Source organism: Mangifera indica, chromosome 16, assembly GCF_011075055.1.
Source record: "Mangifera indica cultivar Alphonso chromosome 16, CATAS_Mindica_2.1, whole genome shotgun sequence".
Lineage (NCBI taxonomy): Eukaryota > Viridiplantae > Streptophyta > Magnoliopsida > Sapindales > Anacardiaceae > Mangifera > Mangifera indica.
The window spans coordinates 4,424,961-4,446,724 of NC_058152.1; the positions used below are offsets into that span (position 1 = coordinate 4,424,961).

The window sequence follows — 21,764 nt, forward strand, 5'->3', positions numbered from 1 at the left end:
ACAAGGTGCGTGAGTGCGTGCAGGGTGCGTACAAGGTGCATGAGTGCAGAGTGTGCAAGATGCATGAGTGCGTGCAAGGTACGTGGGTGCGTAAATAATATATATAAATAATAGTAATAATAATTTTTAAATATATTATTGATCAATTTTTTATAGTTGTTGGCTCACCATTTTCCCAGAGCTGTGTACCCCACTCATTAGTTGTCCACTTGCGCACCCTAACGCACTCTTCACGCACCCACACACCCTGCACACTCCGCGCGCACCCTGTGCCCACTCCGCGCGCACCCACGCACTCTGTACGCACTTCGTACGGACCCACGCACTCTGTATGCACTCGCACGCACTCACGTACCCTGTATGACTCTTGATATCTCACACACAGAATGGTTGAAAATGACGTAATAAGTCAAAAGATATTTTTGGAGTTACAAAAAAATTTACTTATACAAGTAAAATTATTGTATGTTTGCCTAAAAATATTTACATAAATTTTTTTTTATCGATTTTAATTAATATCCCGACCGAGAATGAGGCCTCGGTCAAGGTGAAAGATACAGTATTTCGTAAGAAACCGGGTGCTCAAGTTTCCTTGCAGAATAGTTTTTGTATACTTGGGATATAATAATAAAAGGTCTCCATCTCGAATCTACGTTTTCTGCAATTTTTAAAGAAACCTAATTCAATTTGATATTTGTCCTTTTTATAATGGTTTAGTTTAAGTTTCAACGGCATCCTGTTCATTTCGGGACACATTGTGTAAATTTTCTTAACTACAGGGGTCAAATTAGGGCAATAATTTAATTGATTTTAATTTTAGTTTGAAGTTATTTTCATAGTAATTATTAGTATACTATGATATATGAGACATATCTTATGATATAATATAAATAAAAAATATTATATATAATAAAATATATTAAATTAATATGATATAATGAACATATCGTATCATACAATATATATATTACGATATGATATATATTATTGATACAAATTATATATTTTTTAAAAGAAATAGTGTTATAATAAGAATGTATATAAGAAATTTAAAATTTTTAAGAGTATTTAAAATATTTTAAGTAATATGATATATCAATTAAATTTTTAATTATTTTATTATTTAAAAATTATATCATCCAATATAATATAATACTTAATATATAATACAAAAACTTTAAATTTTAATACATAATATAAAATATAATCCAATTACCGTAATTTTTGCTCATGCTCTTTTCAATAATATTAAAAAAATAACGAACATGACTTACAACCCATCCTTTTGATTCTTCATAAAAAAGGATTAAAATAGATAAAACATTATTCTAAGTTATTACTTTGGAGGTTGAATTAAATTATATTTTATTATATATTAAAAATTTAATTTTTTATCATATATTATATTATATAATATAATATATTTAAAAAATAATAAAAAATATAATTAATTTTAAAAATATTAAAAATATTTTTAAAAATTTAAAATTATATATATTGTATTATATTATTTTTTTATAAAATTATATTAATTTTTATAAATAATATATATCATATCATATTATATAATATATTTATTATATTATATTAATTTGAGGTAGTAATTTTTATTTATAAATAAAATTATTAATTATTTAATTTTCTAAAATAATTTTTAATTTACAAAAAAAATGTTAAAGCCATAAATATCTCTGCAGTGGGTCCACACTAATTCAACCGACTCAGTGAAGGGTCAGGATTAAACATCGCTGCACATTTCTCCCGAATGAAAGCCGTATTAGATTCCTGCTCATACAAGGAGAAGCAGTGGATAAAACGGTATAAATGAAGTTGTAAAAGGCCATTTTTGCAATATCACACAAAAACAATCTCTCTCTTGCGTGCTCTGATTCTCCACGGAAAGGCCACCGACCTAGGCTTCTCTCAACTTTACATACACTTGTTTGTACGTATCAATCTCTTTTTCATTTTCAACTTTCCTTCCTCTTTCATATTTCCTAAACCTAGATCCATCGCAAAATTTTCCTTTATTAACTTCTTAGTTTTGCGTTTTATTTAGTAATTGGAGTACTCTATTTAGCAAAGATTTGACATTATTCAATGAATCTCGTGTCTTTCTACGGGTTAATCTTTCTAGGATTCCCGATTTTGATATGATTAGATTAACATTATGATTAGTGGTGTAATTTCTCTTGCAGGTGAAGTTGGCAACTTGCTGCAACTTCGCACTTATATTCAGATTGGTAATTATGATTCTTTTTTCTTTCAAGGTTTTTATGGTTTGAAATATGAATTAAATACTTTTCATCATGCAATTTTCTTTTAATTTTCTTAAAATATGGATCATTTTGTGTTTGTATTTTTAAGAGATTGATTGATATTAATGTGTGTTGATATTAGCAGTTTATAGAGTTGATGAGAATTTTTTTCATTTTTTAACATCAATGCTGATTTTTGCACTGCATAATTTATGTTGAAACAAATTAAACCTGAATGTTTAAGGTGCCTAAAAGTTTAAGCTGATAAGGAAGGGAAACATACTTCAAGTTCCTAATACTTCCACAGGGGAAAGGCCAGATTAAGGAAATTTTTCACTTAGAATGAAATATTGGCATGTTTTGTGCCATATTATAATCTAATTAAAGGTAAGATTTGTTTAGGATTTTAAAATAAAAAATATTCAAATTTAGATGGAGAAGAATAGAAGCTAGGGTGAGAATTTAGGTGAATTAAAATTAGGGTAAGAATTGAATTTGAGAGGAGGCTGAATTAGAAGAGAAGAATGTAGGAAGATAGAGGTGAAAACGATTTACTGTTCTTATTATTTCTTAGTTAGTTTGTCTTTCAATGATACAACATTCAAGCCTAAGCCTAAATATGGTGGCTAGGTCTTAACAAGAAGGAAATCAAAAGCCAACTGAAAATAATTAAAGTGAATTTAAGGCAACTGAATTAAACTTAAACTATTGATCATCCAACTGAAAAATATATGATCATAGTATATTTTTGATTCTGTGTATTTTCTTTCAATTTAGAAAATCTTGATTTATGTTGAGTTAAGATCTTCATAATAATAAAGTGATGAGGATGATGAAACTCCTCTATATGGATGGCTCTTCCATTACAAATATTATCTATTCTGAGTGCGGCAAACAAATCGGCCCAAATATTTTGTGTTGCATTAATTAGCTCACACGAAATTTCAATATTGTACACCTTTGCACAAGGGGAATGAAATTGTGACTATTTTACTGAATGAATGATTTGCAAACACTATAAGAGAGTCCGTTATAGGCAATAAGCTCCTATTAATACTGAACTATCAATTGAGCATGCATGAGATCCAACAGCATGGGTAAACTGTTTGAGAAAAATGTTTGCAGTGATTGTCTTCAGCATCACCATCTAGGTTAGGGGTTCATGCTATCAAGTTGAGATGACTTACTCTCTTGATCAATGAGGCACTATGTTCTTTAGGTGCTGGCAAAATGATGATTTCAGTATTTCCAGGAACTAGACGTGTAACAGAATGGATATCTGAAAGGTGTTTGCTTGGGATATGTAAATATGTCAAGTTTTATAATAGAATGTATGAGTCATTTCCGATGGCTTTATTACTTCTTTAATATCCTGAGCATCATTTTTCATGAAATTTACAGCCTTTTTGATAATTAGCTCTGTACTGAAGATTTCTAAGGCATAGATAAAAATATAAATCATTCAAAGACACCAACAAAGTTGCCCTATTATAGTAAATAAAAGCAGTTTTACTTGCGATCAGCAAAATTAATGTCTTATGAGTCACTATAATAAATCCGTAACCCCAATGGGTAATGAATCAAGTCCAAACCAAACACACAACTAAAAACAACAGAAAAATTGTTAAAATTAGTAGCCAACATGTTCTAGACAGGCTAACTATATCCATGCACAGGTTACCGGGACACTGAACATGGATGTTTCATGGTTTGAGTGTTATGCTTGTGAAGGCTATGGAGGCTGTTTTAGTATTAGTTATAGTTTCTTTAGAACAAACTTTTGTTCTGATAGATTGATATTATTTGATGTAGGGAAGAAAGAAAGGAAGAATAAATAAATAAAGAAGAAAAGAAGGGATGTTTACTTTAAAGCCTTCATGGTTTCCCAAACATTCTGAAACCCCCTATGGTATAGTATTAACTCTGAAACCCTTGCCATTAGACTTTAGTGCTTTCTCTTTTGCTTTAACAAATAGAGATTATAAAATAATAATATTCCTAACCTTTTATAATTAATTTCAATTAATTCAATTATTAATAAAACTCGCATATTAGTTACATTGTGTTGTCTCTGTTTTGCATCATAGGACTTCAAATTATATGGCAAATCAGTTGGATATAATGCAAAAGTTGCTATAAATCTTATTCCTTTGACTTTGAGTATTTGGTGATTGTAATCATTTATTAGTAATAGTACCTGTTAGATTTTATAAGAAATAAGAAATTTATGGTATTCAAAGAAATAGTTGAAATTTTACGCTAGGGTTGAATTTGAATCGAGCCAAGTTTGAGCTCGGTTCAACTCATGGGAGTCAAGCTTGAGCTCAGGCTCAAGCTCAATGAGTTTTAAAAGAGTTGAGCTCGAGCTAGACTCGGTTTAGCTCATTACTCTGTATATATATGTTTGATAAATTTAAACTTATTAATTATTAAATTAAAAAAAAAATTATGTTTTTTAATAAAAGAAGAAGAATAGACTTATTTATAATGGGTAAGTTGAGTTGTTAGAATCAAACTCACCTGTGTGGGAGAGTTGAAAGCTTGAAAGTTAAAATTTTGTTGAAATTTGAGTCCTTAAGGAATTTGTTGGAGTGTATCTTTCCAATATAAGATTCATGCACTTCAAAAGTGCAAGAGTCCCACATTAGAAAGCTACACTCCAACAAATTCTTTCACCCACTATTAATAAGAATTCAAGTTTCAACTCAGTTTCAACTTTCAAGTTTTCAACTCTCTCACATAAGTGTGTTTGATTCTAGCAACTCAAATCATTATAAATAAGTCTTCTTTCTTTTCAATCACAGTTCAATTTCCTTCTAATCACAATTCAATTTCCTAATATATTTTCTTTTATACGAAAGTATAATTTTTAAAAATCTTTTTTAATTAAAAAAATTGTTGAGCTCAACTCTCATGGCTCGAGCTCACTAAAATCTTAGAACCATGGCTGCTTAGTTCGTGCCTGTTTGAGCTGAGCTGGAAATTGAGCTTGAGCCAGCGTAGCTTGAATCCAGCCCTAGTTTAAACCATGGTTCCAATATAACAAACTGGCATAGATTTATGCCAGCAGGCCTAGACAGTACAGTTTTCGAAATTGATGAAGACAGTTACTTTGAATTATGTGATGTTTATGTTTATTCTGTATTAAAATGTGTAAAAACCAGTCTGTAACTGCAGAAATTAGCTTTGTGCCTTCTGCGTCTCAAGTTTTCTTAAGTAGGTTAATTCCAATTGTCAAATGGGATTGTTACAGTCTCCATTGTGGTTGAACTCTTGTATAGATGAAACTGTAGATGAAAATTTTGATGATGAGGAAGAAGATGTGACCTCGATGGTGAAGATAAAGACTTAGATTTCGATTAAAATACATGTTTGATAAAAGTTTATGTAGATTGAAGAGTTTTAATATTCTTTCATGTTTTATTATAAATATTTATTTGTGCTTTTGAGATTTCATCTATGATATTATGTTTTGGTATTTGAGTGATTACTTTATTAATTTTTTTTTTTAAAAATCTCTTTTGGTCCAAAAGCAACACCTTCACCTCGCTTTTTTCGCTTAAGCAATGGGAACCTATATCGCTTTTAGACACTTCTTACCTTTAACAACTATGATCTAGAGCTTGATTTTAATTCCTCAACCCCTTCCCCCACCCTACCATCTCTCTTTTCACTCTCTCTTAATTCTTGTCTAGGCCATTTCAGGATTCATGAAAGTATTTGATTAGCTGTAATGGGATTAAATTACTGTGGGATTTGATTCTAATTTAAGAATGATCAGTATTCACCATGTTGCTTAAGTTCATTAGATGATTAGTTGAGTGACGCTACGTACCATTCTAAGTCTTGTCAATAGATGTTTATGGACAAATCTCTCTGGACGTCACCATTATTCTTTTGTTGGTGGAGTTTCTTCTTCATCTATCTTTAGGTAATTAAAATGGATAGATAAGATTATGAGCTGGAAATTTTGTGGCCAAGTTCACTGTTTGCTGATTCTCCATCAGTATATTTTTTTTGTCATTTCTTGAGGGAGGACAACATTTGCCTTTTTCATATTCCACTTTCCAAAAGATAAAATTTTCATTACTTTAAAAGTAGCATGTCAGTTATAGCAGTTCTCTATTATAGTTTTTCCTAATTAAATTATTCTCTTTTAGGATTCATATAATGAGCACCATAAATTTTTTCCACGGCTTGAAACATTTTCTGCATAAACAAACCAGCCAGAGATTTTCATTAATGCACTGTGGATTGTTAGCAAGTGTTTCGAAATTTTTTGTTCAGTTTCTGTAAATTTACATTATGGTAGGAAAAAAATTTTATGTGTAGGACATAATTTTACCTGAATTGTTAGAGATAGTTATCTTGTAGCTATTCCTTACTGGGTTTTGGAGTTCTGTGAGCTTTAAACTGGGCAAAAAAGAATTTAGAAATAAAGAAAATATGCATTTCATTCGTTAATGCTACTATTGTTGGGCTTCATTGTAGAGATCTAGTTATAAAAGCAAGTTTAAGTTTATCTGATGGACTGCTCTTGAGAATGTTGTGATGATTCAATTTGGATGATATGACTATATGTTTAAATAATGCAACTATTTTTGGGCTTCATTATAGACATATACCTACAAAAACAAGTTTTAGCCATTTATTTGATGGAATTCTGTTGAGAAGACTATGATGCAATTTTGTTCAATTTGGATGATATGGTTGAACTTCATATTACTTGGAAAATTTGGTATGCTATGTCACTAGTGTTTTGGTTTTCAGAATTAGTTAAAGAATAATTTTTTTTTTAAAGATTTGTTGAATTAATCTATCACATACTTAAAATACCGCCAAGGCAATATGATTCTCTATTAACTGGGTTTTTGTTTTATTCCTACTTAATATCTTCAAAATTTGTACAAATTTTCACGGCTAGTTTAGTTACAATTTGGAGCCTTTAATAGCATTATGGTGATTTGGTTGTTTTTTCTCTTCTAAAGCTTTCTCAAACTAAAATATAGCTTCGGGCCAACAGGTTACCAGTTTACATTTTTTAATCAATATAATGAAGGAGAAAGAGAGGCTTTCCTATTTTAGTGCATGATATTGTTGAATTGTGCCAAAGACTTGCACCTTTTTTAATCATATCTCTTCTATAATGGTATGATAAATAAGAAAGTTTGAATTGGTTGTATTTATTATTATGGTGTTTTCTTTGAATGGATAAGATGAGAGTTGCTACTTTTTAAATTTTGAAGTTCAAGACTTCTCTTTTGTTGGTGATAGTACTGCTGTTGCATGTGGTAAAACTGGGGCTGTAGTCCTTTGCTTTTATTAGTTTTTGTTTGTGTGTTGCTTGGAGCTGGAAGTTCTTGGCCACTAAAAACTTTACTAAGTTCTCTTTCCTCTGATTTTACTGGCAGGTTGATTCATTGACACAACCTTCTAACAGTGAATAGGACTAAAAGATGGAGCTGAATAACATTAAGGATGCATTTGACCGTGTTACAAAGAAACAAAAGCTGTCTTGTTCTAAAACCCAAGAAGTGATTGAAAAGCTTATCCAAGAAATAGAAAAGGCATCAGAAGCAATAAAAACATCCTCGCAACTAGATGATAGGTTTGCACTCACAGAACTTAAGAAAAAGTTGCAAGAACTTGCTCCCCTCAGTCAACTGGAAGGCATACAGAAGGAATTGAACATAGCACTGAGCAAGTACACGAAAGCTTTAGAGAAATCCTTCAATCCAGATATATCCAAGGCCTACAGGAATGTTGAATTTGATAGTCAGACAGTTAACCAAATAATTGCAAATCATTTCTATCGATGGGGATTGTTTGAAATTGGTGACTGCTTCATAAGTGAGACCGAGGTATCAGAAAGTGCTGCTGCTTTGAAAGCCATTTTCCAGGAGATGTATCAGATCCTTGAAGCCATGAGGAGTCGGAACCTAGAGCCTGCAATAAAATGGGCTGCTGCAAATTCTGATAAGCTTAAAGAAAATGGGTCAGACCTTCAGCTTAAACTTCATAGCTTGCAGTTTGTGGAAATAGTACGAAGTGGAAGCAGAGATGAAGCTCTCAAGTATGCTAGAGCCTTTCTGGCTCCTTTTGGTTCAAACCATTTCAGTGAGATCCAGAAGCTGATGGCCTGCCTTATCTGGGCTAAAAAGCTTGATAGTTATCCAAACCAACAGTTGTTATCACCAAGCAATTGGGTTACAGTGGCAGAGGAGCTAACTAGGCAATTCTGCAATCTCGTTGGACAGTCTTATGAAAGCCCATTGAGTGTGACGATAGCTGCAGGGGTACAAGCTTTGCCCCCACTTCTGAAATTTATGACTGTGATGGCAGGGAAGAGGCAAGAGTGGCAATCAATGAAGCAGTTGCCTGTGCCAGTGGAATTGGATAAGGAGTTCCAGTTCCATTCCATATTTGTGTGTCCTGTGTCAAAGGAGCAATCGACAGAAGATAACCCACCAATGATGATGTCATGTGGACACGTGCTTTGCAGGCAGTCTATTAACAAGATGTCGAAGAACAACTCAAGACTTTTCAAGTGCCCATACTGTCCATCTGATATTGATGCTTCACACTGTACTCAGCTGTATTTCTAATGAATATACCCAAATATGAACACCTGTTGTACTCTGTTTATTAACACACTTGTGGTGTTGTGTTGTGTGGTGCCGGTGGTATTTTGGTGGTTACACAAGTTGGTCTGTTGTACACTCTTAATTTATGCATTTGTTGTATATAGAAATTTTTTTCTGCAAATTCATATTCCTTCTATCCTGCGACATTGCATGCATATGCATATTTCATTTTAGAAGAGTGGAATTGACATTGCTGCCTGTTGTTTCAATTGCAGGAGATCAGTAATTTATGAAGCAACGGAGGCAAGGAGTAATTTCCTCCGAGATGTGCACTTTGTTAAAGCAGCAAATTGAAGGTAATCAATTCAATACCACTAAAAGCTTAAAAGTGTGCGCAATTTCAGGAATTCATCAATATCCCAAAAGTGAATAAAAAGGTTAGCTCTACCATCAACCTCTTTTTAAGCTTAAGATTAATGTCACCTTTTTTTAGGCTATATTTTTACCTTTTCCAAACGTGTAATTAAAGTCAGGCCAACGGAAAATTAAATCAATTTTCACTTCATGATAATGCATGTGGTCCATAATTTTTTTATTCCTTGGTTCGGAATAAATTTATCTGGTCCACGTTACTCTAGGTTTTTCTCTTTTCTCTTTTTCATAATAAGGAGGTCCTCCTCCTTGAAATTAAACTTAATCAATATGATCTTAGTTTTGAAGTTTCTTCATTGGATCACGTTTCTAATTGTAAGGAAATTACTAGGATTATTAATTTGGCCAGAATGTACAAATATAAACAAATGGGTTAGGCATTATTTTACATGATATTTTTAGAATATGAAAAAACGAGTCATAAAATTAAAGGGGGTACAGAAATATCTGTTTCTAAAATATATAGAATTGATAGGCAACTGTAACATTTATGATACAAGTGTTCATCCTTATATTTAGAACAGGGGCTTTGATTGTTAAAGTTGCAGTTTAAGAGGTGACATAATAATGGCCACCCCACCAAGCAGACCAACACTTTGGAAGAAAACCCAAAAAAAAAAAAAAAAAAAAAATTCAACCAAAAGTTGATGATGTGCTCACATTTCTTAATTCGTGGTGTGAATTAATTTACTTGAAAATATTATATGTGGAATGAATCTCAGAAAACACATGTATTTGCTTTACATAATGTTGGGTATGAGATTTTGTTTTGGCATTAAAAAGTAAGTGCGCTTGACAACACTTACGTATGCACAAATAAAGTAGAACAATTCTTCTATCTGGTGGAATCGAACTTTTCATGCATTTTCAATTATCCAGTACAAGGAATATTGGATTTTTATTATTATTATTTTTTCAAATAAAAGAACCCATTTAATGGTTTTATATAATAATAAGATTCTACATATTTATTTTAAATATATAAATAAATATATATTTAATATATGTTATCACGTAATTTGATGATTTTGAATTAAAAATAAAATAATATTTAATTATATTAATATATATTATCATATAATTTAATGATTTTAAATTAAACATAGAGAATTGTTGTTTCATTTGACCCAAATCTATCTCTTTAGTTGATATTATTATTATTAAACACATCATTGTGGAATTAACTATTGCTTTTGTCGATGTAATTAAAGCTTAAATTTCTAGAAAATTTATCAAAAAGAACAAAAAAAGGTATACCTTATGCAGAAGGAGCGTTGTTTGGAGCTGTTTGGGTTCTTGTCATAATGGGGTTAGAATATAATGGTAAGTGGAATCAGAGGGGTTGAATATTGCACCGTATCTTACCTTAAAAACTCAAATTTTATATTATATATTATATAACATACAATAAAATAAAATAAAATAAATTATAATTAATATATTATTATTTAAAAAATATTATAAAATATTTTGAAAATTTTAAAAACTTAATATAATAAGATATTAATAACTATAAATAGAATATATACATATAAAAGTAGATATATAATAAAATTATATATATCTATTTTATGTACATAAATAAATATATATTTGAAATATATTATCAAATATTTAAATAATTTTAAATTAAAAATAAAATAATATTTAATTATATAATAAAATATTATATATATATATTTGTATAAAAAGTTATATAAATATATATAAACACTCAGGAAAATGTGCTACATCATCACCCCTAATTTATGCAGAAACCGTCCAAATATCTAACATGACATGACCCCCACAAAAACAAAAGTTAAAACAATCAAATCATTCTTCACCCATTTCTTTCATTCCAAGTGCCCTTTTCAATTGTACCAAAAGGTCCCTCTTAATTCTAATAAACTTTTATTCATTTTGAAATTAAAACCAGCCATACGTACAAAAACAAACAAACAAACAAACAAACGAAGCCCCCCCAGCCCCGCCAGCCCCCCCATATTCCATTCCCTACCAATTTCAATCATTTTTTTATCAATTTAATAATAATTACAATCAACTTCAGGTGGCTTGTAGGGTTTCCTTCTGCAGAAAGGCTCTACCCCTCCTCACCATTTACGATCCCTTACTTCAAAAATTTTATTTTATTTATTCTAATTCATAATAATAATATTTATATTTCCCTCTGCATTACAAATATTATATATTTAAATATTTTTTAATCTTAAATATTAAAACCTTGCATTTTCAAAGCCGTGCAAATCGCTTACTCTGTTCATATGTTTCCTCTTAATAGCCACTTTAGCCAATCTCTCTGCCGCTCTCCAAGCCGATGTCGGCGTTTGCGGCTCTGCCTTCTCCTGCGCCGTTTGCCCATTCACTCTCGCCCTATGACCTTGCACCTGCTGCTGTCTGCGCTTCTGCATCTCGGTCAGCTCGGCTTCCAAGCTGAGTACATACTCCTCAGCCGAGCCGGTTCTCTCCCGCATCAACAATGCTCGAGCTGAAGACAATAAGTGGTAAGCTCCCGACAAGTCATTAATCTCGATTAATCTCCTCGATTCAGCAACAGTTCGTGTGGTGACGTGGAGATTCCTTAACCGTGCGATGTTGGGAGTTGAGGATCTAACGGCTAGAGGTTTAGGTGCCAACATCGATTGCTCCTTGTAGCGGATTATTTCTGAAGATGGGTCCTTGTAAGAAGACCGTACGGTCAACACATGGTGGGACCCGATTGATGAACGGGTCACTTTCAATTCTATTAACAGTTCTCGCTCTTCCTCCGGGTATAAATCCCCAACCGGAATTGACCCTAATCCGAGAGATGCGGGCCGGCCCGTTAGAGAATAAACACCCGTTATCTCTGCTTGACCCGATCCGGATATGAAACTCAGTTGGAGCTTCAGATCCTGGACCTCCACGCTTAATAATCGGCCAATGAATTTGGAAAACGCCTCATCATGCGGGGGGTGGTTTGACGCGCCGTTGTCACTGAATCCAATGGAATGTACAGGGATATCAGAGTGTGAAAAGCGCGTGGACGACACGACAGGCAATGAACGGCCCTGATTTGAAGAGGAGTTTCTTTGTGACAAAATCAGAATCGTAGAGAAGGAATTTCTCTCGCGTCGATCCTCGAGCACTTTGGCCGCTTTTTTCAGCGCGTCGCTTACAGTAATTCCTTGACCCGTTGTTGTACCAATGGCGTCAACGATTCGCCGTGCGGACCTCCGTCCATTTGTGGTCATACGCCGTAACGGCAATAATCTTTTCGAAGTAGTAGAAAACGCAACGATGGATAAACGATCTGATGCGCTTAAATTCGAAATCACCAACCGCATGAATCGCTTGATCATCTGAAGCTTGGACCCTCCCATGCTCAAACTCACATCCAAAACCGTCACTAAATCAATAGGAGCGCGTCTTATTGCACGCGCTCCAGCACAAGGAGGCGCCTTAACCTTCAAAACCATAGCGCACGTTTCATAACTCCTCCCAACCGTAACCACAGCCGCCTCAGGCAACAAAGCTATATGAACATTGGACGTAGCGGCAGCGGCGGTGGTGGAGGTATTAATGGTGGGAAAGAATCCTTGGAACTCTTGATTGGATTCTTCTTCTTCGGAGGATTCAAGAATGGTATTGAAGTGAGATAAAGAGATTGAAGATGTCAAAGGCTCGTCGTCGTTATAAACTTTGAAAGCTTTTGATGGTTGGTGAAGGGGTTGATGGTGTTGGCGAGTAAGAAGAGGGAGTTGTTTCCAGTGAGAGTTACAAACCGGACAGATTAAAAGATGGCTCTTGTTGTTGATGTTGACTTGATTTGTTATGCAAGGGAAATGAAATGTATGAGAACACTCCGCCGTGAAAATGGCGGTTCCTTGTCCAGTTTTCACTCTCTGAAAACAGATTCCACATCGACTCTGCAAAACAAAACCCATTAGAATCAATAAACAGAAAAAAACACAGTTTACATATACGTTTGAATTTGAGAAGACTTACTTTTGAGAGACGTAGGGTGGCTTTAAGAAAAGAGAAGCTGGAGGGAGATTTGGGAGAAGATAGATTTGCACTAGAATCAGTAGAGGTTTTGCATTGCAGTCTGGGGCTATTGGGAACCGAAGTCGTAGCGGTGGTTTTGCATCTGATGCCGGGGCTGGAAACTGGCTGAGAGTGTAATTTAGGAGTTGAAGGATTCGAAAAAAACCCAAATTTAGAACTCAATCTGGGGCTCTGGCTATTACAATGTTGTTGCTCTTTTTGTTCCTTGTGCTGCTTATCGGTCAGCACCGTTGTTTGTTTCTCTTTAGGTATTGAAGTACAAAAAGCTCGTCGCCAACCAGTTACCATTGCCGTAACAGTACGCAAATCTTTCTGTTAGAGAAAAGAAGAGTTTGACAGGTTAAGCATACAGAAGAGAAGAGCCTTGACTGGAAAATTAAACCTCCTCTTTCTTTCTTTCTCTCTTTTCTTTAGTTAGAATATTGATATAAATAACACCAGATATGTTACAGTCTTGGGATTAACAAGTGACTGACAACTGTAGGTTTTTCTTTTTTTAATCAAGTAATAAAAAATTTCCCTTTACTTCATGTAAATACAAACAATCACCGACCACTCCCGATTAAAGACCATTACACTTTACGTGTGTGTGTATATATATATATATATATATATATATATATATATATATATATATATAAATAATATATTACTATGTAATTACATAATTTTAAATTAAAAATAAAATAATACTTAATCATGTAAGACATATTATTTATATATTTAAATTATATATTAAAAATGTATACATATAATATTATTTTTTTTATAAACACTAGCTTTCCTTTATAATAAAACTATTTTAATAAATAATAAGTATGATTTTGTATATAAATAATGATATAATATTATATGATTAAGTGTTGTTTAATCTCTTATTTAAAATTACTTAATTATATGATAATATATTATTATTATTTATATATAAAATTATACATATTATTTATACACATAATATTACTGATGAAAACATTACAATACAAATTAAGTCTTATTTTCACAAACAATATTGTTTTTTATTTTACCGAGGAGTTAACGTCACTAAGTATAGAATCTTTAAAAAGTTACAAGGGAGTTCAGATTTAAAACTTTCAGATACCAAATTAAAATACAAAATTTAAATTATTTAACATAATAATTATAAAATTAAAAATTTTATCAACCCAATCCAATTGAGTGGGACTATAAACCCAGAGGTGGGCAGTGGAGGGGAACTGTGATGTTGATGGGTCCAATCGAGTGACCTGAAAATGATAAGGTGTGATGGAGATTGATTATCTTAGTAGATGCATGTACAGTAACAAGATAGATAGAGTAGCCGTTTAATTACATCATATGTTCACATTATATTTATGATTATTTTCCAATTTGGATATGATTTTGGGTTGATTCTATATGTTTCTGATGCCCACGGAATGTATATACAGGAACAAATTATGATCAACTATGATTTCTTTTTTTTTTTCTAAAATTTATATGCATGTGATTTGTTGGTGTAAAAATTTGCCCATTCATAGAATTCAAGTGCAAAAAATAATGAAACAGCATGATATTTTAATGTAGTTTGGTTCATATAATCCGAAAATTTACGTCTATTATTATATTATTAAGATTTAAAGGCTTATTTCTATCCAAGGTTTATTAAAACTCCAAATTGATTTTGTTAAATATTGAAAACTTAAACTTTTATTCGTAAACTGTTAAAACTAATTAAATCAGTTAGTTTTAGAGATAAAATAATAATTTAACATGAAATATTAAAAAAAATAAAATTTTATCAGATTTCTCCTTTTTTAATTTTAAAAACTAACAATCTCTCTCATTAATAATTTTGAAAAGTAAATTTTTCCCCTAACTAGAGTTAACATTTTCCAGAGTTGTGTCCAATCTTTTTTGGGCAATCGATACAATTTGTCTTTAAAGAAAGAAGATGAAAACGAATCAGTATATGTTGGTGACATTTCTTTGTCTTCGTTCAAATCTAGATGAAGACGAGCCAAAGTCGATGAAGAGCAGGGAGAGAAGGAAGGTTGGCGAAAAATTTTAAACTTAGCAAGGAAGAAAAGTTTATCTTTCAAAATTATTAATAGGGGAAAGTATTATATTTTAGGTTTTAGAGGAGAAAATAAAATAAAGTTTTATATTTTTTAATATTTCAAGTTAAATAATAATTTTATCTTAAAACTGATTGATTTTATTATTTTGACAATCTACGAGTTTGAGTTTTTAATACTTAACCGATACAGTTTGAAATGCAACAAACCTTAGATAAGGATTAAGTCTTTTAGCCTTAAATATAAAGGTTTTTATCATTTTGAATTGGTTCATATAAGTGATATGTGTAATTATTCATCGTAAAACTTATCTCTATCTAATCACTTATCAAATCCGAATGGTTTGATCAAACAAAATTTTCTCTCGCACGGCATGGTTAATTATCAAAATCATTTATAATTATTTATATCTGGTGACTACATTTCCAAGCATGTATCACGTACTAATTTTATATATTTTTGGGATATGTCTTGATATGATTGATTCCAAATCCAAGGCACCAGGAAAATCCAGCTACATATTTTGGTTCGCCACTAAATTTTAATAAAAAAATAATTTGCACTTGGGATTCTTCACGTCTTGTCATTTCAAAGATGCTGAAGATAACGGCAATTTTGAATATGGAAGGCCAACTTCAATTATTTCATATAATTTTTTTTTTTTGCCATGTATCATTACTTGGTTATCTTCTTTTCATACAAATTTCAGTCTCTTTTTGTCATAAATTAATTGGATTAACGGATATGATGTAAATGACGATATTTGGTATATCTAACTATGTGATAACATAACTTATTCATTTTTGAGAAGAAGAAAAAAAACTTTGATGAGATTTTTTATCATTAGTTTATGTATACAATTTTGCGTTTTTGTCTTTACTAGACATGAAAGGAGGGATTATAATGATAGGTAAATTTATCTGAGAGGGAAAAAGAGAGACCAAGGATAAAGATGACGAATTTCGTTAGAAGACGATGATAGTTTCAAAACCCTAAGAAAAAATATTTATTTTTTAAACTTTGAGTAGAAAAAATTATTAAATTAAGAGAAAAAATATAATAAATTTTTAATTTTTTAAATATTTTTATCTAAATAACATTTTTATCCTTAATATTAATAGTAAATTTTAACATAATGATAAATATTTTAGTTTTTAAAAATTAATAAATGGAAGTTTGAGATTTCACCAAACTTTGGATAATAATAAGTCTTTTGGCCAATCTATAACATCGGAAAGCGTTAGGGTAAATATTTAACACTGTTTAGATAAACAAAACCAAATAAATTAGCATCAAATACGTAATAAATATCATTATATCATAGTTATTCTTCTTTTCTCATCTCCCAATTAATAATCACATCAAGATTCGCAATTCACAAATCCTTTCTTGTTTTCACCATTGGTGATGAAATTAGCACCAACAAATAATATATTAAACTCATGAAATTCAATGTATTCATTGTAAGAGGATGAAGAAATGCAAGAAGGTCAAGAGATAATTGAATTGTTAAGATGATTTTACCGAAAACCAAGAACTTATATCTGTAGTAGTGATATTGTCTAAGTGCTTAATAGAAAAAAGGTAGTATTATAATGATTGAGTGCTAATAAGATGTTAGGAGTGCCTCTTTCATGGTCTTTCTACTATCTTGAATTTATACTAATGGAGACTAGGATTATATGTTTAATTATTCAAGTAAAACGTGGAATCATATGAGTTGATGGATATTGTTGTGATCTTGATATAGCTGGAGCGTGATTATATTTTGATTGTAATTACTAAAATTATGAGAAATGATTCTAAGACAATAGAAAACTGTTATTTAATGTTAGAGATCGAGATTGTGAAGTCATGACAGATAGTGATCCATGTTTCCTTATTATTATTTTCGGATGAGACCATGTATTGCCTACATCTTGTCTTGACCTATAGGTTGAGATAATATCTATTCATTCATTGTATATTGTTTTTTTGGATGTTATATTTGTAAGTTTGATCGATATCTTTTTCTACATATTTGTGTCTTCAAGATCCAATATATACAAAAAAAAAAAAAAAAAAAAAAGAGCAAATATAAAAATTATAGAAACAAAGGAGACAAGGAAACAATCACAGAAACAAATACTATTATAAAACAAACAACAAAATATAGAAATATGATAGAAATACCTACTCTCACCTTCTTTTATCTTTCTTCTCGTCCTCCAATTGAATTGCATCGATCACAATTTACATTTGTTTTTTTTTTTTTTTGGGTTAATTCACTCAATTCTATAAAATGAATTTAAGGAAGTTAATTAGTATTTTATGTACATTGAATAAAAATATTTAAATAATTAACTAAATAAGAATATAAGAGAGATAAATATCAATGCATACTAAATAGTAAATTGACTTAATCATGAACTTCTATATTCTCTAGTTATCAAAACAGATGTTCACCTTAGTGGAATAGTTGTGTACTACTTAATTCACCTATGATATGGTGCGTTATTTGATCCATCCACCTAACACTTATTGAACGAGTGTTCACTCTTGAAATGATTGTTCAACACCTTATTTTGTTAAATTCTGACTAAATTAAATTTTTTATTTAACCCTCGTTAACGTAAATCTAAACTTAACATCAAATGTCGAAAATTGACCTTAATACTCATTTGTGGATATTATAATAAGGTTGTTATAATGTTAGATGACCTTACTGAAACGCAGTGAAATATCTCATCTATTAAAATTGTTTGTAAAATCTAGTAAAACATATGAGTGCATGTTAATTGTATGTTCACTAGAATGACCTGATAGAGAATTCCACATAAATGATAACTCCAATGTTTGTGGAACAAATTAAATAATCAATGGTGGTATATGTGATCTTTTGATTTGAGATCATTGAAGTGTTTTGTACACTGATCAACCTAATGTAGTTTTTTTTTATTAGAATTCTCAATACAGTAATTGTTAGCTATATTTAAAAGTGTATCAAGGATATGGTGGATTAACTTAAGATTTATCACTCTTAAGTATAAGAGAAAATATCTCAAAACATTGTTTAATTGATAACTACAACCATTATAATTTATGACAGAAATGGTATTTGTTAGTGCCCAAGTCCAATTGCATTCAATTGTTTCCTCATAAATCAAATAATAAATTTAACGTTAACTTAAAAGTAGATACTATTTATGTGTGTTATAATTAAAGAGATATCAGTTAATGAAAATTTTGATTGTATGGTAATTGTATATTTTAAAGGTAAAAATCAATGTTTCGTTAATTATTTATTATTTAAGTGGCCATGATTATTTAGTATAAATTATATACTTTCCCCTGAATTTTAGATAGCCATTTTTCATTATTTGACAAAATTTTGTATTTCCTCTCCTCCCTCAGAAAAACACATAATTTCATTCACTTTTCAACATGAATTAGCATTTGTCTATGCCCACTTCACCATCATCTTATAGTTTTTTGGTACCTCCATGTGAATGAGTGAAAGCCTCATCATGTGAGAAGTTGTAGAAGCATTCGATTCAAAACTAACATCAAAGATGCTCTGCCTCATAATCTCCAATTATAATAATGTATGTTTTGATGTATAACTTTAATCCTTAACCAAAAAAGATGTCAAAATTTCAATTCTAGCTCGTATTTCCTGTTATTTTTGTTCTAAGGTTTATAGAGATCCCTTCATAAGCAATTCATTGTTTCGTAAACCAGAGCGAATGATTCTCCAATGAACTAACAAAAGCAAACTATCAGGAATATCATGCCACATAAGGCTTATAAACACTCAGGATGTGAGAAACTAAAACAAACTAGTTCTCTTTTTATAGCCAGCCACATTAAGGCAAAGTGAAAATCAATTGTGATTGTCCAAATTAGCCCTAAAACACGTGTCTATCATCAAGTGATATAAATAAGACACATCCAATCAAATTTTATGGAGAAGTGGAATAACATGACAATTGCGTCATGCAAAGTGTACAAAATATTTCAGCTAAAAAGTCAGTCACAAGACATTACAAAAGATCTCAAATCTTTATGTGGCACCCATTCAAAGAGAAAGCCAAAAAATCTTTGAAGTTATGCTTGTTTTGTACTTCAAAAATATGGTAAGCTTTAACCCGTAACACATCTTCTTGAAAAACAACTAATTACAAGAAGAGTAACTTGCACCTCGATTTGCTAATGGACTTTCCTCCCAAAAAAAAAAAGTTATCGATGGCATTCTTTCTGTGTCACTCACCTATAATAAAAAATATTAACTTTTTACGTTATAAAGTTGTGATTGTTATATTATATCCAATGTAATGGATTGAAAAATTTATTATTTGAATTTGAATTTTAAATATAATTGATAAGATCGTAACTTAATTCTTTCATGTATAAACTAGACTTTAAATTGTATACATTAGTTGATGATAAGAAACCTTATCAATACAAGGTACTGAAAGTCAATATTGAATGATGACATTTTTTCATAAAATAGTGTATACAAATCTGATTTAAAAAAAAAAAAATTTAACTGATGGAAAAATTACCAACACAAATAAGTTAAAAATCTTACCTGGGTATGTTTAAGAGACTTAAACCTAAACTCCCCATTTTAAAAACTTAACATTTTATTACCCAAGCTGCCTCCTGGTATAATCTCACACATTGAAAACCCCAGGGGAGGGTTATGCATTTCGGTAAAATGTTAATCCTCTATTTGACATGTTTTGTACTCATAGATACACGAATTGATTCTCTGTCAAAGCAAGAAACAAAAACCCAATTAGAAAAAGGAACTTGAAAACAACAAAACAAGTGTTAGTTCCCAATAAAAACAATGTGCTATGTACTTGAGAAATCCAAGCATCTGCAGAAACTTACAAAAAAGAAATTATTAATCAAAGGATGAACTTCAAAGCAATCAACCCCAATTCAGAAACTTGTTTAAAGAAAGCAGAGGAATTTTGTATGTTACAAAGAAAAGGAAAAAAAAAAAAAAAGTAAGGGAAAATCAAATCAATGTAAAGAGAAAATTGACTCAGGAGGAAAATGGGTGAAAAAATAGAATTAGGACAACCTAAGGAATTTGTTAGGTTTATTAAGTTTGGTAACAAAACAACTTGCTTTTGCTCTTTCACAGAACAATATCATTCGATTACCGAAATTTTGAAAAAAAAAAAAGATACCTAATCAGCTTTTCTGAATTTGATTCTAATTCTAATTTTCAAATAGGTTTCGATTCTTTAAGAATAATAAAACTAGAACTTACCTATAATGTGTCAAAGTCCATAAATCTCAGTAGCTTTTGAGACCTTATAATGGTAATACCAAAGCCTACCTAAATTGTGTTTCAGAATCAAAACCTAACCTAGGGATTCTAATTTTGAGTAGAAATTGGAATCGCAACACCAAGTACCCTAAGGTTTTGGCTCCACCCAATTTTTTTGCCCACCCCTACTTTTTTTTATATATATATTTAAGAATCTGCTGAATTATATTAATTGAATTTGATGTAGGTTACGCTTTTCTTTCTTAAAAACAATCATTAATTATTTTAAAGAAAATAAAATAAACAATAAGTAAATAAATAAAGTTGATTATTATAAATTATTAAGTAAAAATGGTGGGAAACGACAGAAAATTCAATTTATATTTGGGGGTCTTTTTTTTAGAGACCCATTGTTATGTGGTTATAAAGGGAAGTCGTGATTATTTTAGTATTGTCTTCATTAAAATTAGTTATTTTAATTAATATCCTTCTAAGAATAATTTAGATAAAAAAACTTCCCTTTTCATTTATTATTTTCAATGGTAAATGATGGTAATAAAAGTTTTGTAATCTTTATATCTAGTTTATAATTTTTTAAAAATTACATAAATTGATGTGAAAAGAATTTTATATCTAATTAAGTGTTGTTTAAAAAATGCATATATATATATATATATATATATATATATATATATATATATATATATATATTTTAAATATACAATTAGATATATAAACACTAATCAATAAATTTACGCGTGTCTACTTTAAATACACAATAAATACATATTTATATATGATATCACATGATTGAGTAATTTTAAATTAATTGTAAATTAATACCTATTCATATGATAACATACGTAAGTGTATATATATTTTTACATCTAAAATAGATACGCATAAAATTGTTTTCCCTTAAAATGGATGCAAGGATTATACTATTCTTTCTTATAGCTCAACCAATAGACAACATTTGAGATGGTCAAGACCCAACTTCATCCCTCATTTATCTATCCATCAGAAATTTAGTTGGCTTATTTTAAAGCGTTGGATCCTATCCCAATACGATTTAGACTTAAAAATATGTGTTTGACTACAATAAACACATAATTGCCCTCTT

At 30.6% G+C, this 21,764-nt stretch overlaps 2 protein-coding genes and 1 long non-coding RNA gene across 6 annotated transcripts; 1 reads left to right on the forward strand and 2 right to left on the reverse strand.

Moving 5' to 3' along the window:
* The first annotated feature begins 1,816 nt into the window (after positions 1-1,816).
* Positions 1,817-9,023, forward strand: LOC123199120 (protein RMD5 homolog). Of its 4 annotated transcripts, XM_044613973.1 has the most exons (4): positions 1,817-1,945; positions 2,199-2,243; positions 4,071-4,167; positions 7,670-9,023. In XM_044613973.1, exon 4 carries the CDS (start codon positions 7,715-7,717, stop codon positions 8,861-8,863), a length of 1,149 nt encoding a protein of 382 aa, XP_044469908.1. In that variant the 5' UTR covers positions 1,817-1,945; positions 2,199-2,243; positions 4,071-4,167; positions 7,670-7,714; the 3' UTR covers positions 8,864-9,023. The 4 variants fall into 4 exon arrangements, with proteins under 4 accessions (XP_044469908.1, XP_044469907.1, XP_044469905.1 ...); XM_044613972.1 differs by lacking the exon at positions 4,071-4,167; XM_044613971.1 differs by lacking the exon at positions 1,817-1,945 and having other exon boundaries at positions 1,976-2,243.
* A 2,052-nt stretch (positions 9,024-11,075) lies between these two features.
* LOC123199585 (probable E3 ubiquitin-protein ligase EDA40) lies at positions 11,076-13,745 on the reverse strand. The gene is made up of 2 exons (XM_044614617.1): positions 13,262-13,745; positions 11,076-13,182 (listed from the first exon to the last, which is right to left on the reverse strand). Exons 1-2 carry the CDS (start codon positions 13,607-13,609, stop codon positions 11,491-11,493), a joined length of 2,040 nt encoding a protein of 679 aa, XP_044470552.1. The 5' UTR covers positions 13,610-13,745; the 3' UTR covers positions 11,076-11,490.
* A 5,541-nt stretch (positions 13,746-19,286) lies between these two features.
* Positions 19,287-20,844, reverse strand: LOC123199793. The gene is made up of 3 exons (XR_006498422.1): positions 20,642-20,844; positions 19,946-20,128; positions 19,287-19,624 (listed from the first exon to the last, which is right to left on the reverse strand). It is a non-coding gene; the product is annotated as an uncharacterized LOC123199793 (long non-coding RNA).
* Positions 20,845-21,764: the final 920 nt, after the last annotated feature.

Coding starts and splice junctions, on each gene's coding strand:
- LOC123199120 (XM_044613973.1), top strand. CDS start 7,715: ATGGAGCTGAATAACATTAAGGATGCATTTGACCGTGTTACAAAGAAA.
- LOC123199585 (XM_044614617.1), bottom strand. CDS start 13,609: ATGGTAACTGGTTGGCGACGAGCTTTTTGTACTTCAATACCTAAAGAG. Junction 13,183..13,261: donor CCACCCTACGTCTCTCAAAA/GTAAGTCTTCTC, acceptor TTTGTTTTGCAG/AGTCGATGTGGAATCTGTTT.